At 47.6% G+C, this 15,569-nt stretch overlaps 2 protein-coding genes across 2 annotated transcripts in view; one reads left to right on the forward strand and one right to left on the reverse strand.

Moving 5' to 3' along the window:
* LOC311115993 (peripheral plasma membrane protein CASK-like) overlaps positions 1 to 15,569 on the reverse strand; it is a 35,566-nt gene that overhangs the window by 4,675 nt on the left and 15,322 nt on the right. Inside the window, exons 6-20 of the mRNA XM_084191127.1 lie at positions 11,837 to 11,939; positions 11,014 to 11,189; positions 10,534 to 10,656; positions 9,971 to 10,054; positions 9,757 to 9,856; positions 7,301 to 7,422; positions 6,992 to 7,069; positions 6,744 to 6,824; positions 4,155 to 4,343; positions 3,986 to 4,064; positions 3,827 to 3,912; positions 3,589 to 3,693; positions 3,428 to 3,496; positions 3,301 to 3,336; positions 128 to 324 (exon numbers count right to left, since the gene is read on the reverse strand). Of these exons, the coding sequence (XP_084047253.1) occupies positions 128 to 324; positions 3,301 to 3,336; positions 3,428 to 3,496; positions 3,589 to 3,693; positions 3,827 to 3,912; positions 3,986 to 4,064; positions 4,155 to 4,343; positions 6,744 to 6,824; positions 6,992 to 7,069; positions 7,301 to 7,422; positions 9,757 to 9,856; positions 9,971 to 10,054; positions 10,534 to 10,656; positions 11,014 to 11,189; positions 11,837 to 11,939 (1,628 nt within the window). The remainder of the gene's footprint in view (positions 1 to 127; positions 325 to 3,300; positions 3,337 to 3,427; positions 3,497 to 3,588; positions 3,694 to 3,826; positions 3,913 to 3,985; positions 4,065 to 4,154; positions 4,344 to 6,743; positions 6,825 to 6,991; positions 7,070 to 7,300; positions 7,423 to 9,756; positions 9,857 to 9,970; positions 10,055 to 10,533; positions 10,657 to 11,013; positions 11,190 to 11,836; positions 11,940 to 15,569) is intronic.
* Positions 12,409 to 14,806, forward strand: LOC311115994 (putative G-protein coupled receptor 34). Its single transcript, XM_084191128.1, has 2 exons — positions 12,409 to 12,831; positions 13,232 to 14,806. The coding sequence occupies exon 2, from the start codon at positions 13,276 to 13,278 to the stop codon at positions 14,530 to 14,532; it is 1,257 nt and encodes a 418-aa protein (XP_084047254.1). The 5' UTR covers positions 12,409 to 12,831; positions 13,232 to 13,275; the 3' UTR covers positions 14,533 to 14,806.

Below are 15,569 nucleotides of genomic sequence, written 5' to 3' on the forward strand. Positions count from 1 at the left end.
GCACTTTTCCTATGAGGATTTTTAGCAATTCTTGCATTATAATTTCAATCCACTTCCTGAATTGGAAATGGAATTGGAATGGAAGTACCAACCCTGCCGGGTTGTACAGTATGGGTTCTGTCCTCACCACTCTTGTAGTTCTGGTGACGGTATGAGCCCTGCGGTTCCATTCTTAGTGTTCTCCAGCTTGCCCTGCCACCAGTTGTGGTCGTCCTTACTGATGATCTGGATGATGTCACCCACCCGGAAGCGGATCCCGGCCTCCTTACAGGGGATGAGGTCATCCTTGGCAGGGTCGTACTCAAACTGGGCACGCACGTAGATCTGAGGGAGGAAACGGAGAAACGTGATTGGTCAGGCCCACTGATCTGGGAGGGAATAGGGGGACTGTGATTGATCAAGCTGGAGGTATGGAGGAAAGAGGTGATTTTGAATGGTCAAACTCCTGACGAGAGCTGTATGGGACATTGATTGGTCAAAATGGCCACAATCGACACAGTAAACAAGCAAAGAAGCAGAGGAGGGAAGAAGAAGAAGAAGAGAAATGAAATTAGGCAAATCAAAGAAAGCTGTACCATTTTAATCGTTCTGGTTGCCTCCGATTGGCTACATCTTACGAGCAAACAACCAACAATTTTAAATGTAGGGGGGAGGGGGATTATGGACGCCAGCTAATGTTGGATCTACAAGAGCTACAATGAGGGATATACTGCATGGGATCTACTGCTACTTGGATCCACTGAGAGATCTTACCTTGATGGACATTTTGTCCTTGATGGCAGGTCTGGAGATCTAGGGGGTTGAGAGCATCACACACACACATCATGCAGTAGAAAACATACGGGACATCGACAAAGGAGGTGAGTGAGACTGAGGAGTACAGCTTGTGACGGGGGGACAGGGACATGTTACGACAGGGAGAAGGGGACATGTTACGACAGGGAGACGGGTTACGACAGGGAGACGGGTTACGACAGGGAGACGGGGACAGGTTACGACAGGGAGACGGGTTACGACAGGGAGACGGGTTACGACAGGGAGAAGGGGACATGTTACGACAGGGAGAAGGGGACATGTTACGACAGGGAGACGGGGACATGTTACGACAGGGAGACGGGTTACGACAGGGAGACGGGGACATGTTACGACAGGGAGACGGGGACATGTTACGACAGGGAGACGGGGACATGTTACGACAGGGAGACGGGTTACGACAGACAGGGTGACTTTGGCAATGAAACCCTTTATCTACTTCTCCACAGTCAGAATAACTCATGGACACCATTTTTATGTCTCTGTGTCCAATATGAAGGAAGTTGGAGGAATTTGTGTGAGCCAACACTAGCTAGCGTTAGCGCAATGACTGAAAGTCTATGGGTATCTACTAGCATGTTATCAGATACCCATAGACTTCCAGTCATTGCGCTAACACTAGTTAGCAATTGCGCTAGCGCTAGTTAGCAACTTCCTTCAAACTGCACACAGAGACATACAAATGGTATCCACAAGTTCAACTGACTCTGGGTAAGTAGATAAAGGGCCTCATTGCCAAAATCACAAAGTATCCCTTTTATACATGGAGGGGGAATTTAAGATGACATGGATCCAAATGATGTTTGACACATACACAGATATAGAGTGCATTCTAAAAGTATTCAGACCCCTTGACTTTTTCCACATTGTTACGTTACAGCCTTTATAATAAAATTGATTAAATTGTTGTTTTTCTCATCAATCTACACACAATACCCCATAACGACAAAGCAAAAGCAGGTTTTCAGAAATTGTTGCAGATGTATATCACATTTACATAAGTATTCAGACCCTTTACTCAGTAATTTGTTGAAGCACCTTTGGCAGCGATTACAGCCTCGTGTCTTCTTGGGTATGACGCTACAAGCTTTGCACACCTGTATTTGGGGAGTTTCTCCCATTCTTCTCTCAGATCCTCTCAGGCTCGGTCAGGTTGAATGGGGAACGTCGCTGCACAGCTATTTTCAGGTCTCTCCAGAGATGTTCGATCGGGTTCAAGTCCGGGCTCTGGCTGGGCCACTCAAGGACATTCAGAGACTTGTCCCGAAGCCACACCTGCGTTGTTTTGGCTGTGTGCTTGAGGTCGTTGACCCGTTGGAAGGTGAACCTTCGCCCCAGTCTGAGGTCCAGTGCGCTCTGGAGCAGGTTTTCATAAAGGATCTCTCTCTGTACTTTGCTCTGTTCATCTTTCCCTCGATCCTGACTAGTCTCCCAGTCCCTGCCGCTGAAAAACATCCCCACAGCATGATGCTGCCACCACGCTTCACCGTAGGGATGGTGCCAGGTTTCCTCCAGACGTGACGCTTGGCATTCAGGCCAAAGAGTTCAATCTTGGTTTCATCAGACGAGAGAATCTTGTTTCTCATGGTCAGAGTCCTTTAGGTGCCTTTTGGCAAACTCCAAGCGGGCTGTCATGTGCCTTTTACTGAGGAGTGGCTTCCGTCTGGCCACTCTACCATAAAGGCCTGATTGGTGGAGTGCTGCAGAGATGGTTGTCATTCTGGAAGGTTCTCCCATCTCCACAGAGGAACTCTAGAGCTTTGTCAGAGTGACCATCGGGTTCTTGGTCACCTCCCTGACCAAGGCCTTTCTCCCTCAATTGCTCAGTTTGGCCGGGCGGTCAGTTCTAGGAAGAGTCTTGGTGGTTCCAAACTTCTTCCATTTAAGAATGATGTAGGCCACTGTGTTCTTGGGGACCTTCAATGCAGCAGACATTTTTTGGTAGCCTTCCCCAGATCTGTGCCTCGACACAATCCTGTCTCGGAGCTCTACGGACAATTCCTTCGACCTCATGGCTTGGTTTTTGCTCTGACGTGCACTGTCAACTGTGGGACCATATATACACAGGTGTGTGCCTTTCCAAATCATGTCCAATCAATTGAATTTACCACAGGTGGACTCCAATCAAGTTGTAGAAACATCTCAAGGATAATCAATGGAAACAGGATGCACCTGAGCTCAATTTAGAGTCTCATAGCAAAGGGTCTGAATACTTACGTAAATAAGGTATTTCTGTTTTCGCTTTGTCATTATGGGGTAACATTATGTAACGTAACAAAATGTGTAAAACGTGAAGGGGTCTGAATACTTTCCGAATGCACTGTACACACAAACGCAGAGACATACACACAGATACACACAGAGACGTACACACACACACAAACAAGCAAATGGTGTCCCTGGTATAGACAAAGCCATGTGAGAGATGACGAGTCCGACAGGAGAGAAGACTGGAGGAGTTAGGGAAGGGAAGTCTATAGCGCTCACCTGTCGTCCTTTAGGCTGGATGGTAGAGGGCAGATCCTACACACAGAGTTAACACAGAGTTAATACACATCTAATACAACACAATAGAGTCATCTGACAGAAGCTATATCAAGCCACAGATCCTCACCAGGATGGAGCTAGTGACGCTAGCGTGGCCGTTGGCTGGCGACTGTCTGGATAGGTCTGGGGACTCTTTCTGCAGACACACATGAACAAAAAAACGTGAAAAACATCCCAACAGAAAATGGCTTATAACTGAAGAATAGAATGCTCCTTTACCCCATTTACCTGATTTTCTAGAGACACAAGAGAATCGGTCCATACCTCGCAAGACATGGACTGGGACCGGTAGCTGGGGACGATCTTAAAGGTAATGCTCCCTCGCATTTCCCTCTGTGGGGACAACATTATCATCAAATGATCACAACCAATAAGTCTTACACACATGTATTTTTAGTAATGTTTAAGGACAAATCAAACTGATTGGACAATGGTGAGAACGACAGAATCTGATTGGACTACACACCAGCATCTTCTGGAGCTGTTCTACGGTCTGATTCGCCACGCTGATCCCGTTGATCTCTCTGATCTCGTCTCCGACATGCAGCGTACCTAAAAAAGAGTGAGGGTGAATGTGGGTTTGTTTGTGCTAGGGTGTACGGCATATTCCAAAAGTGTCCTGTACCTTGTCTGTGTATCATTCCTCCGTGCATGATACGGGCCACGATGCAGTGGTTCAGATCGTTCATCTTCAGAGTGATGCCCTGAAGACGTCAAGGGTGGAAGGTCAAACAGGAAGAGTCAGTAAATGTGTATGTGTGGTGTGTGTGTGTGTGTGTGTGTGTGTGTCGTACCATAGGTTCGTCAGTATTCTTCTGGAACTGAACCAGGCGTACTCTCGTCACGTTCTCCAGGTCCATGTCTCCGTTGGTGCTCTCGGGAGAGTCTCCGTTCAGGTAGGGTGAGGTGGGCGGGGGGGTCACCCTCAGAGCCTCATCACTGTACACCTCATGGGCCACCACATCATGGGTCTGGAGCAAGGCCTACCCACACACACACAGTCATTAAACATGGATTATACTGGATCATGCAAGTCTACTGTAAGACACACCCTCACACAGACACATCTACAGCAGACAATGAGTGTGCAATATGGCCTTTTAAACAACAGGGGGCACACAAGGTACATAATATAGCCTGTTAGTAAGGAAGCGACTGAGGACATGGTTATGGGGTCACATACAGAGGCATGTGTTTGAGAGAGAGAGGAATGTACATGGAACAGAGAGCATGGCTTACACTAACCCTCTTTCTGACACCACCGATTGTCATTGACACACAACGTGTCGCAATACCTCCCTACCTACTACACACACACACACACACACCACTGGTAACTTCATAACCTGCCTCCTATTAAAACAGAGCAGCCCCAAGACATTTTAGCTGCAAGGCATTATTTGCTTGGTCTTATGAAACGTGACTAAAAGACTGGGTAAGCTACTATGGGTCTACAAAAAATACTTGTATCCAGATGGAATATACGTTTTTTTAAATCTTGTGTCACCAGGTAAGGGGGACCCCCCCCCCTTCTTTAGCCCAAGCCACTGTGTCAGTCTGTAGGCTGAGCGAAAAGGAGAGGGCTCCCAGCGTTGAGATGTCAGTATTTGTATCAGTACAGAAATACCCTCTGGGTCAGAGACTAAGCAGAGGTTAGAGGATGGACAGCCAAACACACCTCAGCTTTAAAAAGGTGCACTACGCAGAAATGCTCCGCCATTTCCTAGTTGCTAAAATTCTAATTGTTTGCCTAATTTCGGTTTATGTGACAAAACAAGCAAGTATAGTGCAGAGAATCATTGTACCATCTAAACCGCTGTGAAATATATTTTCCATCACCAAAATTAATGTATTTTCAGCTGTTCGAAGCTGGTGTACAAAACCAAAAGTAAAAAACGCAAAAACGAAACTTAAGAATGGGAAGCATAGAAATGGCCACATAGAACAGATCTACAGCTTCTTAGACTCACTTTCAATGAGAAAGACAGATAAATAAATAATAAATAGGTCATTTAGCAGACGCTCTTATCCAGAGCTACTTACAGGAGCAATTAGGGTTAAGTGCCTTGCTCAAGGGCACATCGACAGATTTTTCACCTAGTCGGCTCGGGGATTAGAACCAGCGACCTTTCGGTTACTGGCACAACGCTCTTAACCGCTAAGCTATCTGCCGCCCTAGGATCTATAACTAACATTTCTATGTAAATTTGGTCAGGCTGCCCAAAAGGTTACATATTTCAGCTTTAACTGTAACATACAACCACAGATTTTTCTGCCATTGAAATCCTTGGGCGGGCCACCTAAGCGTTTTTTCGGGCCGCCTAAGTCCCCAAAAAATGTCAGCATGGAAAAAGCTTTCAGTTTAAACTTAAAAACGACTAAAGCCAGAAAGTATTTAGAAAAGATAATGGACCAATATATTTTTACATTATAATCTTTGAGAACTAACAATCACCAAAATAAAAGCTAGACAGTCAGGAAGAACAGAAAATTCCCAAAACAATTAATTTAGCAGAATAGATGTTATTATGTTTGAGCAAAAGAACTCCACATTAACCATGGCAAAATACATAGAATTGGAGGAAATTAGCTTTAAAACGGCTACATTTTCTCTCAGTTCCATAGCAAAATGTGTAGAATTGTAGGAAATTAGCTTTAAAACTGCAAAATGTCTCTCAGCTCCATGGAGAAATGTGTAGAATAGCAGGAAATGCTAAACCTTCTCTACACAGCCAAGATGTGGACCTGTAAAATGTTCCCTAAAATTCAGCCGCGCCGACAACGCCCATTACCACGACCCCTGCCACGCCCCTTTTTGATCCAGAAAAAACCCTGACACCAGAGGAGATGAAGAGAGAAAGAGGAGAACATTCCAGAAAAGCAGACCGTTTTTTTCTCTTATTCTTTTTTTTACCTTCTATTTTGACTAATGAGTCCTTCCAACTCAAGTGTTTAAAATACAGAATGTAACCCCCTAACAGAAAGCAGTCTGTACACCATAAACCCCAAAATGGGGCAAAGTATGCAAAACAACACATCCAAGTTCCCATGTGACCTAACGTAAGTTAAATCCCCTTCAAATAAGACGTTTGATTAGATTTAGCCAAGACCCCATGATCCCAGTTCCTCACCAGTGATCCCACTAGAGACAGGTCCGTGGCTGTGGCTCTGCTGTTGACCTCTGCTGTTGCTGTAGCCCCACCCATAAACCTGTCTGCTATATCTGACAGCCCCTCCCCTTTGTCTTGCTGATCTAACAGATTACTCCCTCCCTCCATACCTGCTGGTCTATAGTGGACAAACTAAGGAGCTCGACCCAGTCATGATCATTTGTTTACACACACACACACACACACAGAGAGAGAGAGATGGAGATGACCCACCATGAAGTGTGGCTGTGTGAGGATCCTCCGGAGTTCCTTGGCCTCCATGTTTTCGGGGTAACAGGAGATTGTCTCCAGTACCTAAAGGAGAAGAGAGGAAGTACAATTATAGTATCATATAAGAGCTTCAACACTTAATGCAAAACATTAACAAACCCCAAAATGAATACTAACCAAAACAACAAAATAAAGTATTTGACAAGCACTAGTCCCACAAGAAAAGAGGTGTCGTGACCAAGGCCACTCACCTCTTTGGCTCTCTGTACTCCATCACTGGGAGGGTTTCTGATCTGAGGAGACGACCTGGTGTTGATCTGGTCATAGAGCTGGGACACCAGGGAGAGAGACATTATTATTCGGTCATCTTTCACATATCCTTCCTAACATAAATTTTTTTGGTCTTTTATGTATTAATGGTGCTTTATAAATAAAATGCATTTTCATTCCCAATGAATAATGTGGTGTGTCTGAGCATGCATAGCCCTTTACCTGTGTCAAAGTGCCTGCCACCTAGTGGACTTGACATGAAACTGCATGTGTGTGTGTAGCCCACTCACGTCCAGCAGTGTGTGTAGGTGCTGGTCCTGGAAGACGCTGTGTAAGAAGTCCAGATCTTTCTCACTGCAGTCGGTCAGAGCATGGATCTCCTCCAGGCTGTCCAGCACCTGAGATACTGCTCCTACACACACACACAGGTTATAAAACACACACACACAGGTTATAGAACACACACACATACACAGGTTATAGCACACACACAGGTTAAAGCACATACACACGTACACCAATTATAAGTAGCCAATACTGTAAAAACAGAAAGATTTAGATTTAACACAAACAAAAATACATATAACGAAAAACAAGGACAAACACATTTACAGACACCACACAGCTAGAAACAGAAGTGTTAGGCTAGAGTACCTGCTACATGCAGCGAAAGCAACAGAGACGGCAGAACAGGACGGGACAGAACAGAACAGAAGTACGTCCCATCATCAATATGACAGATTAGACACAGGAAGGAAGGAATAAACCATATCACATGGGATGGAGATAGATGGTATGGAGGTCATGTCATGTGATGGGTTAGTTCAGGTTAGTGAAGGCTGGATCTAGAGATTGTATGGAAGACTAAAGTTAGTTGCCATGCTATTTTAATAAAATAGAAAAACACTGCACACATAGAAATAGGTTAGAACATTTTCAGCTTGTCCTCAAAGGTCATGACAGGTCCAGATTGGACGCGCCACTGACAACGGTTGTGATTGGATCAAATGGAAGCCGTGCAGGCACGCAGCCACCTCATTGGCTGTCGGTGGTGTGACATCACAATGCACACAGAGTCTACTTCCCAATACTTCTGGTTGGCTTCCTGTCCATCTCACCTTGGAGTTCAATTCGCCCCATCAACTGACACAGAGTCAGATATTGTTTCATCCCCCAAATAGGTAAAGTGAGGAAGTTGTTTTAGAGTATTGGGATGCGAGTCATCAAGGGTGCTACAGGCAAGCAGAGGACCGATGGGGGGGCGGAGGGGGTAGTTTAATAGATGGTGATGATTTCATGATGATGTCACACCAGGAAGCTACGTGGGGATACCTACTTTCAGCGGCTAGCAGTCCTACAGAGAGCGCCGCATTGCAACAAAACCACAGAGAAGAGAATTGAGAGAGGGGAAAGATTTAGAAGACAAGAGAAAGAGAGGGATTGTGTAGAGAGAGAGAAAAGAGGAGGGCAGTAAGGATGAAAGACAAGACAGAGAGAGAGAGAGAGAGAGCAAAAAGGGAGAGAGAGAGATAGAGTAAGCAAAAAGCAGAGGTTGTGTTGACTCTAGAAGTGTCTGGAGCTGTGGGCATCTGGCTAAAGTAGCAAAGATGCCGTTCCGATTAAAAAAGGTCCTTTACTCATACACTGCTCCCCCCCTCCCCTCTCCCGTCTCCCCCCCTCCCCTCCTAACACACACACCCCACAGGAAAGTGAATTCCATCCCTAAGCATTTTCTTTTTAGACTTCAGCACCATAAAGGACACTGACTGTGCAGAAAGGAGGGCAGAAATAGTCACAAAACAGAGTGATGCAATGAGGCTGTCTGGACTCACAAGAGGAAGACCAGACTATCACCTACATTGTCTCTAATGCTTTTTCTATGACCCACTCAGTCGGACTCTATAGCGCTCCCATTTTCCCCAAAGTTTGTCAGATGTTTTCATCCTGAAAAGTGGTCTAATGTGCAGCCCACGCCACGTCACACTGTCTGTTGTGTAGATCCAGCTATACGCCTTAATCCCAAATGCATGGGAAGGATAGGCACCATTTCATTTGACCATTTTAGATGGAGCCCATCTAAAAGGCATCTAACTAGATCTACAAACCAGATCACGTGGGACATGCACTCATCACAACATTAGAGCCCTTTTTAGGTCTGAGAACATCTGACAAACATAGCATTCAGTGCAGTAGGCTATTTGACAGAGAGGGCGGCAGGTAGTGGTTAACCCTTTGTTCCCCCATAGATAAAGTCCATAGGAAGTGAAAGTGCATCCCCGAGACAGAGACAGGGAAGTGAGGGCATTGGGCAACGCTAGCCTGGGCACCTCTGTTTCCTTTTTCCACCAATCAGGGGGATTTATAAAAAGACAGAGGCTACCACAGAGACCAGGGCCTGAATGTTCCACTGCTGTTCTGAACACTGGATTGGTTGTGTGGTTAGCTACTGCCTGTGTCATCTGATTACCAGGAAATTAGCTAACGTTGAGGCTTGGTTGAGGTTGAGGCGCTTACAAAAGTGATAGAAATGTGAAACCATCATCATCGTTCTTACATGACGAGCATCCTTTTCTACAGAAGTTGGCTATAGTTGTAGAAATCTATGAGAAGTGAAAAATCACCAGGGGTGTGCTTTAGGACTGTCCGTGGGACAATGAGCTAGCAACACAAACTACGAAAGCGATTGTTGCCATGACATCCGTTCCACTGACACAGCTCGGCTTGGGAGGAGAGCGGCGGGTCTTACCTGAGGAGGTGGGGTCTTCAGAGAAGTCAGGCATCTCCTCTGGTGGGTCTCCGTAGAAGGAGTTAAACTTGTGGCTGGAGACAGCAGCTAACACTGCCCCCTAGGACAACAAAGAACAAGAATGGATTGACTGATTGGATGGTTGATTAATTGGTTGGTTGATTGACTGATTGGTTGACTGATTGATTGATGGAAGATCATCACTTGTGTGTACCTTGAGCTTCCTCCTTGCGTTAAACTTCCTCAGCTGCTCCACCGTCTCTGGCAGGTGGATCTTGTAGGCATACCTGTCCCTCTCCTGGAGGGAGAACACACACACACAGAGAGGTGAACGCCTGTCCCTCACATAGAGGTGAACGCCTGTCCCTCACAGAGAGGTGAACGCCTGTCCCTCACAGAGAGGTGAACGCCTGTTCCTCACAGAGGTGAACGCCTGTTCCTCACAGAGAGGTGAATACCACACAACACTAATAAAGACAAAACACTAACAGTTTCCACTCAATAAACTAGACCGTATTCTCTGGGTTGTGAAAGTAGCTGATGCAGGGGTCGGTCTCCTGCGGGGGAGGAAGTTATGAGAAAACCAACAAATAGCCAAGTGTTAGTTTCATATTAGGTTATAATCAAGGTCTCTCTATGACTACGTGTTAGAGTTGAGGTTAAGGCTGTGTCTGCAACTTCAGCATCGTGCAGACAGGGCTTTGAGTGTGTGTGCAAGCGTGCAAGTGAACGAGTGTGTGTGTGTGCGTGTGTGTGTGTCTGCATGCGTGTTCCCACCTTGAGCCAGGGGTGGTTGAGGGCCTCGTAGACAGTGATCCTCTCTGCAGGGTCAAGCATGAGCATGCGGCGCACCAGGTCCTTGGCGCTCTCTGAGATGTGGCTCCACTGGCGTGGGTTCATCTAGAGGGGGGGCGGGTCACACACACACGCTCTCAGATGGATGTAGGGCTGCACCACCCGGGGGTATGCCGGCTACGTTTATCACCTTGGACAGTACATACCTTGAGCTTTTTAACCTAGCTATAGATATAAGGAACGTTGCCAAGTAAACATACCCCCCACAGAAACAGAATTAGGACTGTTCTATATGGTACATTCTGAATGCTCTGTACGGGCCTTAAGAAGGACTGAGGCAAGCCTTAGCTTGTGGTTGCTAACCACGTGCAATGACCAGCAGCCACAGGTTTCACATCCGCCCCTTTCTCTGCCTTGTAGTGTGTGTGTGTTAGAGGGCAGTTTTGGAAAATCAACTACTACCTTATATTTCCCTTTAATGATAGCCTCAAACAGGCGTTCCTTGGTGCCGTAGAAGGGCAGGCAGCCAGACAGCAGGATGAACAGGATGACTCCACAGCCCCACACGTCTACAGGCTTACCATACGGCTCTCTCTTCACCACCTCTGGGGCCATGAAGTGGGGGGTGCCTACTCGACCTGGGGAGGAGGGAGGGTTAGAGTGTGGGTTTACACACAGATACGAGAGAGGGAGAGGGAGAGGGAGAGAGCAGAGCAAGAGAGGAGAGCGAGAGCAGAGAGCGAGAGAGAGCAGAGCGAGAGAGAGAGCAGAGAGAGAGAGAGCAGAGAGAGAGAGCAGAGAGAGAGAGCAGAGAGAGAGAGCAGAGAGAGAGCAGAGAGAGAGAGCAGAGAGAGAGCAGAGAGAGAGAACAGAGCGAGAGAGAGAGCAGAGAGAGAGCAGAGAGAGAGAACAGAGCGAGAACAGAGCTAGAGAGAGAGAGAGAGCGAGAGAGAGCGAGAGCGAGAGAGAGAGAGCGAGAGAGAGAGCGAGAGAGAGAGAAGAGAGAGAGCACATAGCTAGAGAGAGAGAGAGCAGAGCGAGAGAGAGAGAGAGAGAGAGAGAGCAGAGAGCGAGAGCAGAGCGAGAGAGAGAGAGAGAGAGAGCGAGAGAGCGAGAGAGCGAGAGAGCGAGAGAGCGAGAGAGCGAGAGAGCGAGAGAGCGAGAGAGCGAGAGAGCGAGAGAGCGAGAGAGAGAGAGAGAGAGAGAGAGAGAGAGAGAGAGAGAGAGAGCGAGAGCGAGAGTGAGAGCGAGAGAGAACGATAAATCCACAGTCAGTATAGAGTACCTCCTGCCACCAGGCCTGACTCTCCCAGCTGTATGGCCACTCCAAACCCCCCCAGCTTGACTGGAGCTGAGTTCTCCTTAGAGGCCAGCAGGACACAGTGAGGCTACAAGACAGGACCAAGACAGAGAGAGATGGAGGGATTGGGTTCAACATTTTGTACCATACTATTCTAGTAAAACCTTGATAGTGCTGGACCAAAAGGCTGTTCCTAGACAGGACTAAGGCAGAGAGCTACAGTCCAACTGATAGTTAAGGGAGGAGAAAAGAAAGGAGGAGGACGACACTGGACAGATCGAGAGAACACCAGAGAAAGGAGGAAGAGAGGAGACAGGAGTAAATAGAAGAGATTGCGGATGAGTAGCAGAGTGCAGCACTGGAGTACGTGACAGTCAGCCTCTGTGGTCTCGCAGCGCTGGTTTCCTCCGCCTTGCCTGCACATCACTCTGGAGGAGAGGGGGGAGGATGGGGTCTGTGGTCTGACGGCTCTGATAGCTGCTAACAGCTGACAAGGGGCTGGTGGGGGGAGGTGTGAGAGAATAACATCTCGAGGCACACAGAGAGAGAGAGAGAGAGAGAGAGAGAGAGAGAGAGAGAGAGAGAGAGAGAGAGAGAGAGAGAGAGAGAGAGAGAGAGAGAGAGAGAGAGAGAGAGAGAGAGAGCGAGAGAGAGAGCGCGAGAGAGAGAGAGCGCGAGAGAGAAGTGAAGAAACTCAGACAAGACATCTGAACCAGAGAGAGGAAGATAGAGAGGAGGAAAGAGAGCGAGGGAGGAGAGCTCAGAGTAGCAGATGCAGTAACAGACTCATACTTTTGAGCAAAAGAGACAAAGAAAGAAAGGTGAAAGGTGTGTCGGAGAGTAACGAGAGAAGTCCCAACACTATCCCACAGAACCTGATAACCAAGGGACAGCAGGACCAGGGGCTGTTAAAGGATATGGAACAATTCACACACTCAAACTACAGCTGGAGAGTCTCTGACATGGAGGGAATCTGGATGGTGAGTGAGATCATGTCTTAATAAAATCATCAGTGAATCGGTCTGTGTGAATCTGTGTGAGACCACTAGGCAGGCCACGTTCTTTACTTGGTGCTAAATCCAAAATAGGTCGTAGGTACAATACAATAATTGCACTTTAAGTAGTGGTTGATTTTTCATTACTTATTTTCCTGCTACAGGGTAGTAACTTGAAAAACAACTTGAAGTGGTAAAAGTTGTGACATTTCAAAATAGATGAGTTACTTGAGACTACAGTGCTTTGTCAATGCAAACCGTATCTGCTAACCGCCAAAGTCCTTTCCTGTTAACAGCCCACAGCTTTGACATGTCCGTTTTTCATCCTTATCAATAAAAAACATCTCTCCACCCCCACCTCTCTCTCTCCCTCTTTTCTTCACAGCACTGAAAATCTGCTGGTCCTAGAGACACCCCAGCCTCGACACAATGACCACTCTTCTCTCCTCCCCCCTTTCCACCTCATCTCCCCTCTCCTCCTCTTCCTTCCCCCTCTCCAATGCCACCCATCCTCTCTCTACCTCCTCCTCCTCCTTCCTTTTCTCCTCCACCTCCTTCCCCCTCTCCCCCTCTCCAAACCAGACCCTCTGTAATCTAGATGACGGTGCACTGCGCCTCCCCCTGGTCTTCCTCTACTCCCTCTTCTTCCTCCTGGGTCTGGTAGGTAACCTGCTGGCCCTGTGGGTCTTCCTCTTCCTCCACTCCAGAAGGAACTCTGTCCGGGTGTTCCTCATCAACGTGGCTATAGCTGACCTGGTGCTCCTGGCTTGCCTTCCCTTCAGAGTCCTCTACCATGCTAATGGGAACCGCTGGATCCTCGGCCCCCTGGTCTGTAAAGTGGTGGGCAACCTCTTCTACATGAACATGTATATTAGTATCACTCTGTTGGGGTTCATTAGTCTGGATAGGTATGTGAAGCTGAAGGGGCGGGGCGGGGCGGGGAGGGGCCTGGCCAGTAGGCTGAGAGGCGGGGGATGGAGCTGGGTGGCGTGCGGGGCGCTCTGGGGGCTGTCCCTGGTGGCGGCCGTGCCCATGATCGCCATGTCGGAGGGCAACGAGGAACCTGGGAAGTGTTTCCAGTATAAGCAGCGGCGTGGGGCGAAGGGGAAGGCTTACTTTAACATGGCTCTGGTGCTGCTGTTCTGGGGAGTGTTCTGCCTGCTGGTTGTATCCTATGGGAAGATAGCCATGCGCCTCCTTAAGGTGTCCAGGGATAAACCGGACCTCCCCAACGCCCACCGCTACGGCTGCACCGCCAGGAAGTCCTTCTTCGTGCTCTTCCTGTTCACCGTCTGCTTCGGGCCCTACCACGCCTTCCGCCCAGTCTACGTCCTCTCCCAGCTCAGCCAATCCCCAGCCTGCGATTACTTGCGCCTGGTGGACAGGACCAATGAAGTCATGTTGTTGTTCTCCGCCTTCAATGCCGTCCTGGACCCTGTGATGTACTTCCTGTTGTCGGGCTCGGTGCGTAAGGCCGCCGTGAAAGCCCTGGGACAGAGCCTCGGCAACCGGCTCCACTTCCTTAACGACGGGACCTCCAACAGCTCGGTAACAGAGTTCAGACGGACCTCTCTGTCCGTCATCTCCCCAAACACCGCCATTAACCCCTCCCACACGCCCAGGACCAGCCTCTGTCTGATTAGCCCCACCCTCCGCCCTGGCACAGCCATAGTGGCAAAGCAGTGACTTTACAGACTTCATTGTTTTACTTCATGGGCTTTAACTCTATTTCCATTATAATGTATACCATGTACTAAACAACTGAAGTAGGTGACAAGGGCCAACGTCTAGAACTAGGCTCAGTTACCTATAATGGAACGGACCAGATTTCCTGAATCAAAGTGATATAAATGCCTGTGTCCTCGCTGTTTGTTAACTAATAGTCAGTAATATGTGACACAATCGTATCTGATATAACACTGTACAAAGTCAATCAATAAATACATGTGAGCTTAAATGGTATAAGATGACAGTTTTGTACCTACAAAATGAAGGACAGGAGGTCACTGAAAAGGATTGTAAAGTAGCCTTGGGGTGAAACCTGAATGACTGATAAGCAGCATACACACTCCCCTCTACTGGTTGTATTACGTACTACCACTACAGCTGTCTAATACATTTACATTTACATTGTAGTCATTTAGCAGACGCTCTTATCCAGAGCCACTTACAGTTAGTGAGTGCATACATTTTCATACTGGCCCCACGTGGGAAAAACGAACCCACAACCCTGGCGTTGCAAGCGCCATGCTCTACCAACTGAGCTACAGGGGACTAATACTCACACAGGCACCATGACACACACACACTGAAACACAAACACTGAAACACTGTCTGACACCCACAATTCTTACAACCCAAATCATAAGTATTCAAACAGACAAATACACACACACACCAACAAACAAAAATACACCTTGCATATAAACACCACATACACACAACACAGGGGGGGAGTGTGTAACTGTGTAAACACACACTCACACACTGACTTACTGACATTGGTATTAACACACACGCAAAAGCTCCCCTTATCCCCTCTGGGAGTCACCAAATGTGTCTGTCTGTGTCCATCAGACTAAAGTAATGGAGCAGGATGGACAGTGTCTGTCTGTCCAATGAGGCCCGTGGGCAGGGCTCGCTCCATCTGGTCTGGCATTGTGGCCTACTGTATGTTAGAGAGGTAATCCTGAAGCTGTGCTTTCTGGCCTATCAAACAGGGT

Source organism: Coregonus lavaretus, assembly GCF_964263955.1.
Source record: "Coregonus lavaretus genome assembly, contig: HAP1_SCAFFOLD_839, whole genome shotgun sequence".
Lineage (NCBI taxonomy): Eukaryota > Metazoa > Chordata > Actinopteri > Salmoniformes > Salmonidae > Coregonus > Coregonus lavaretus.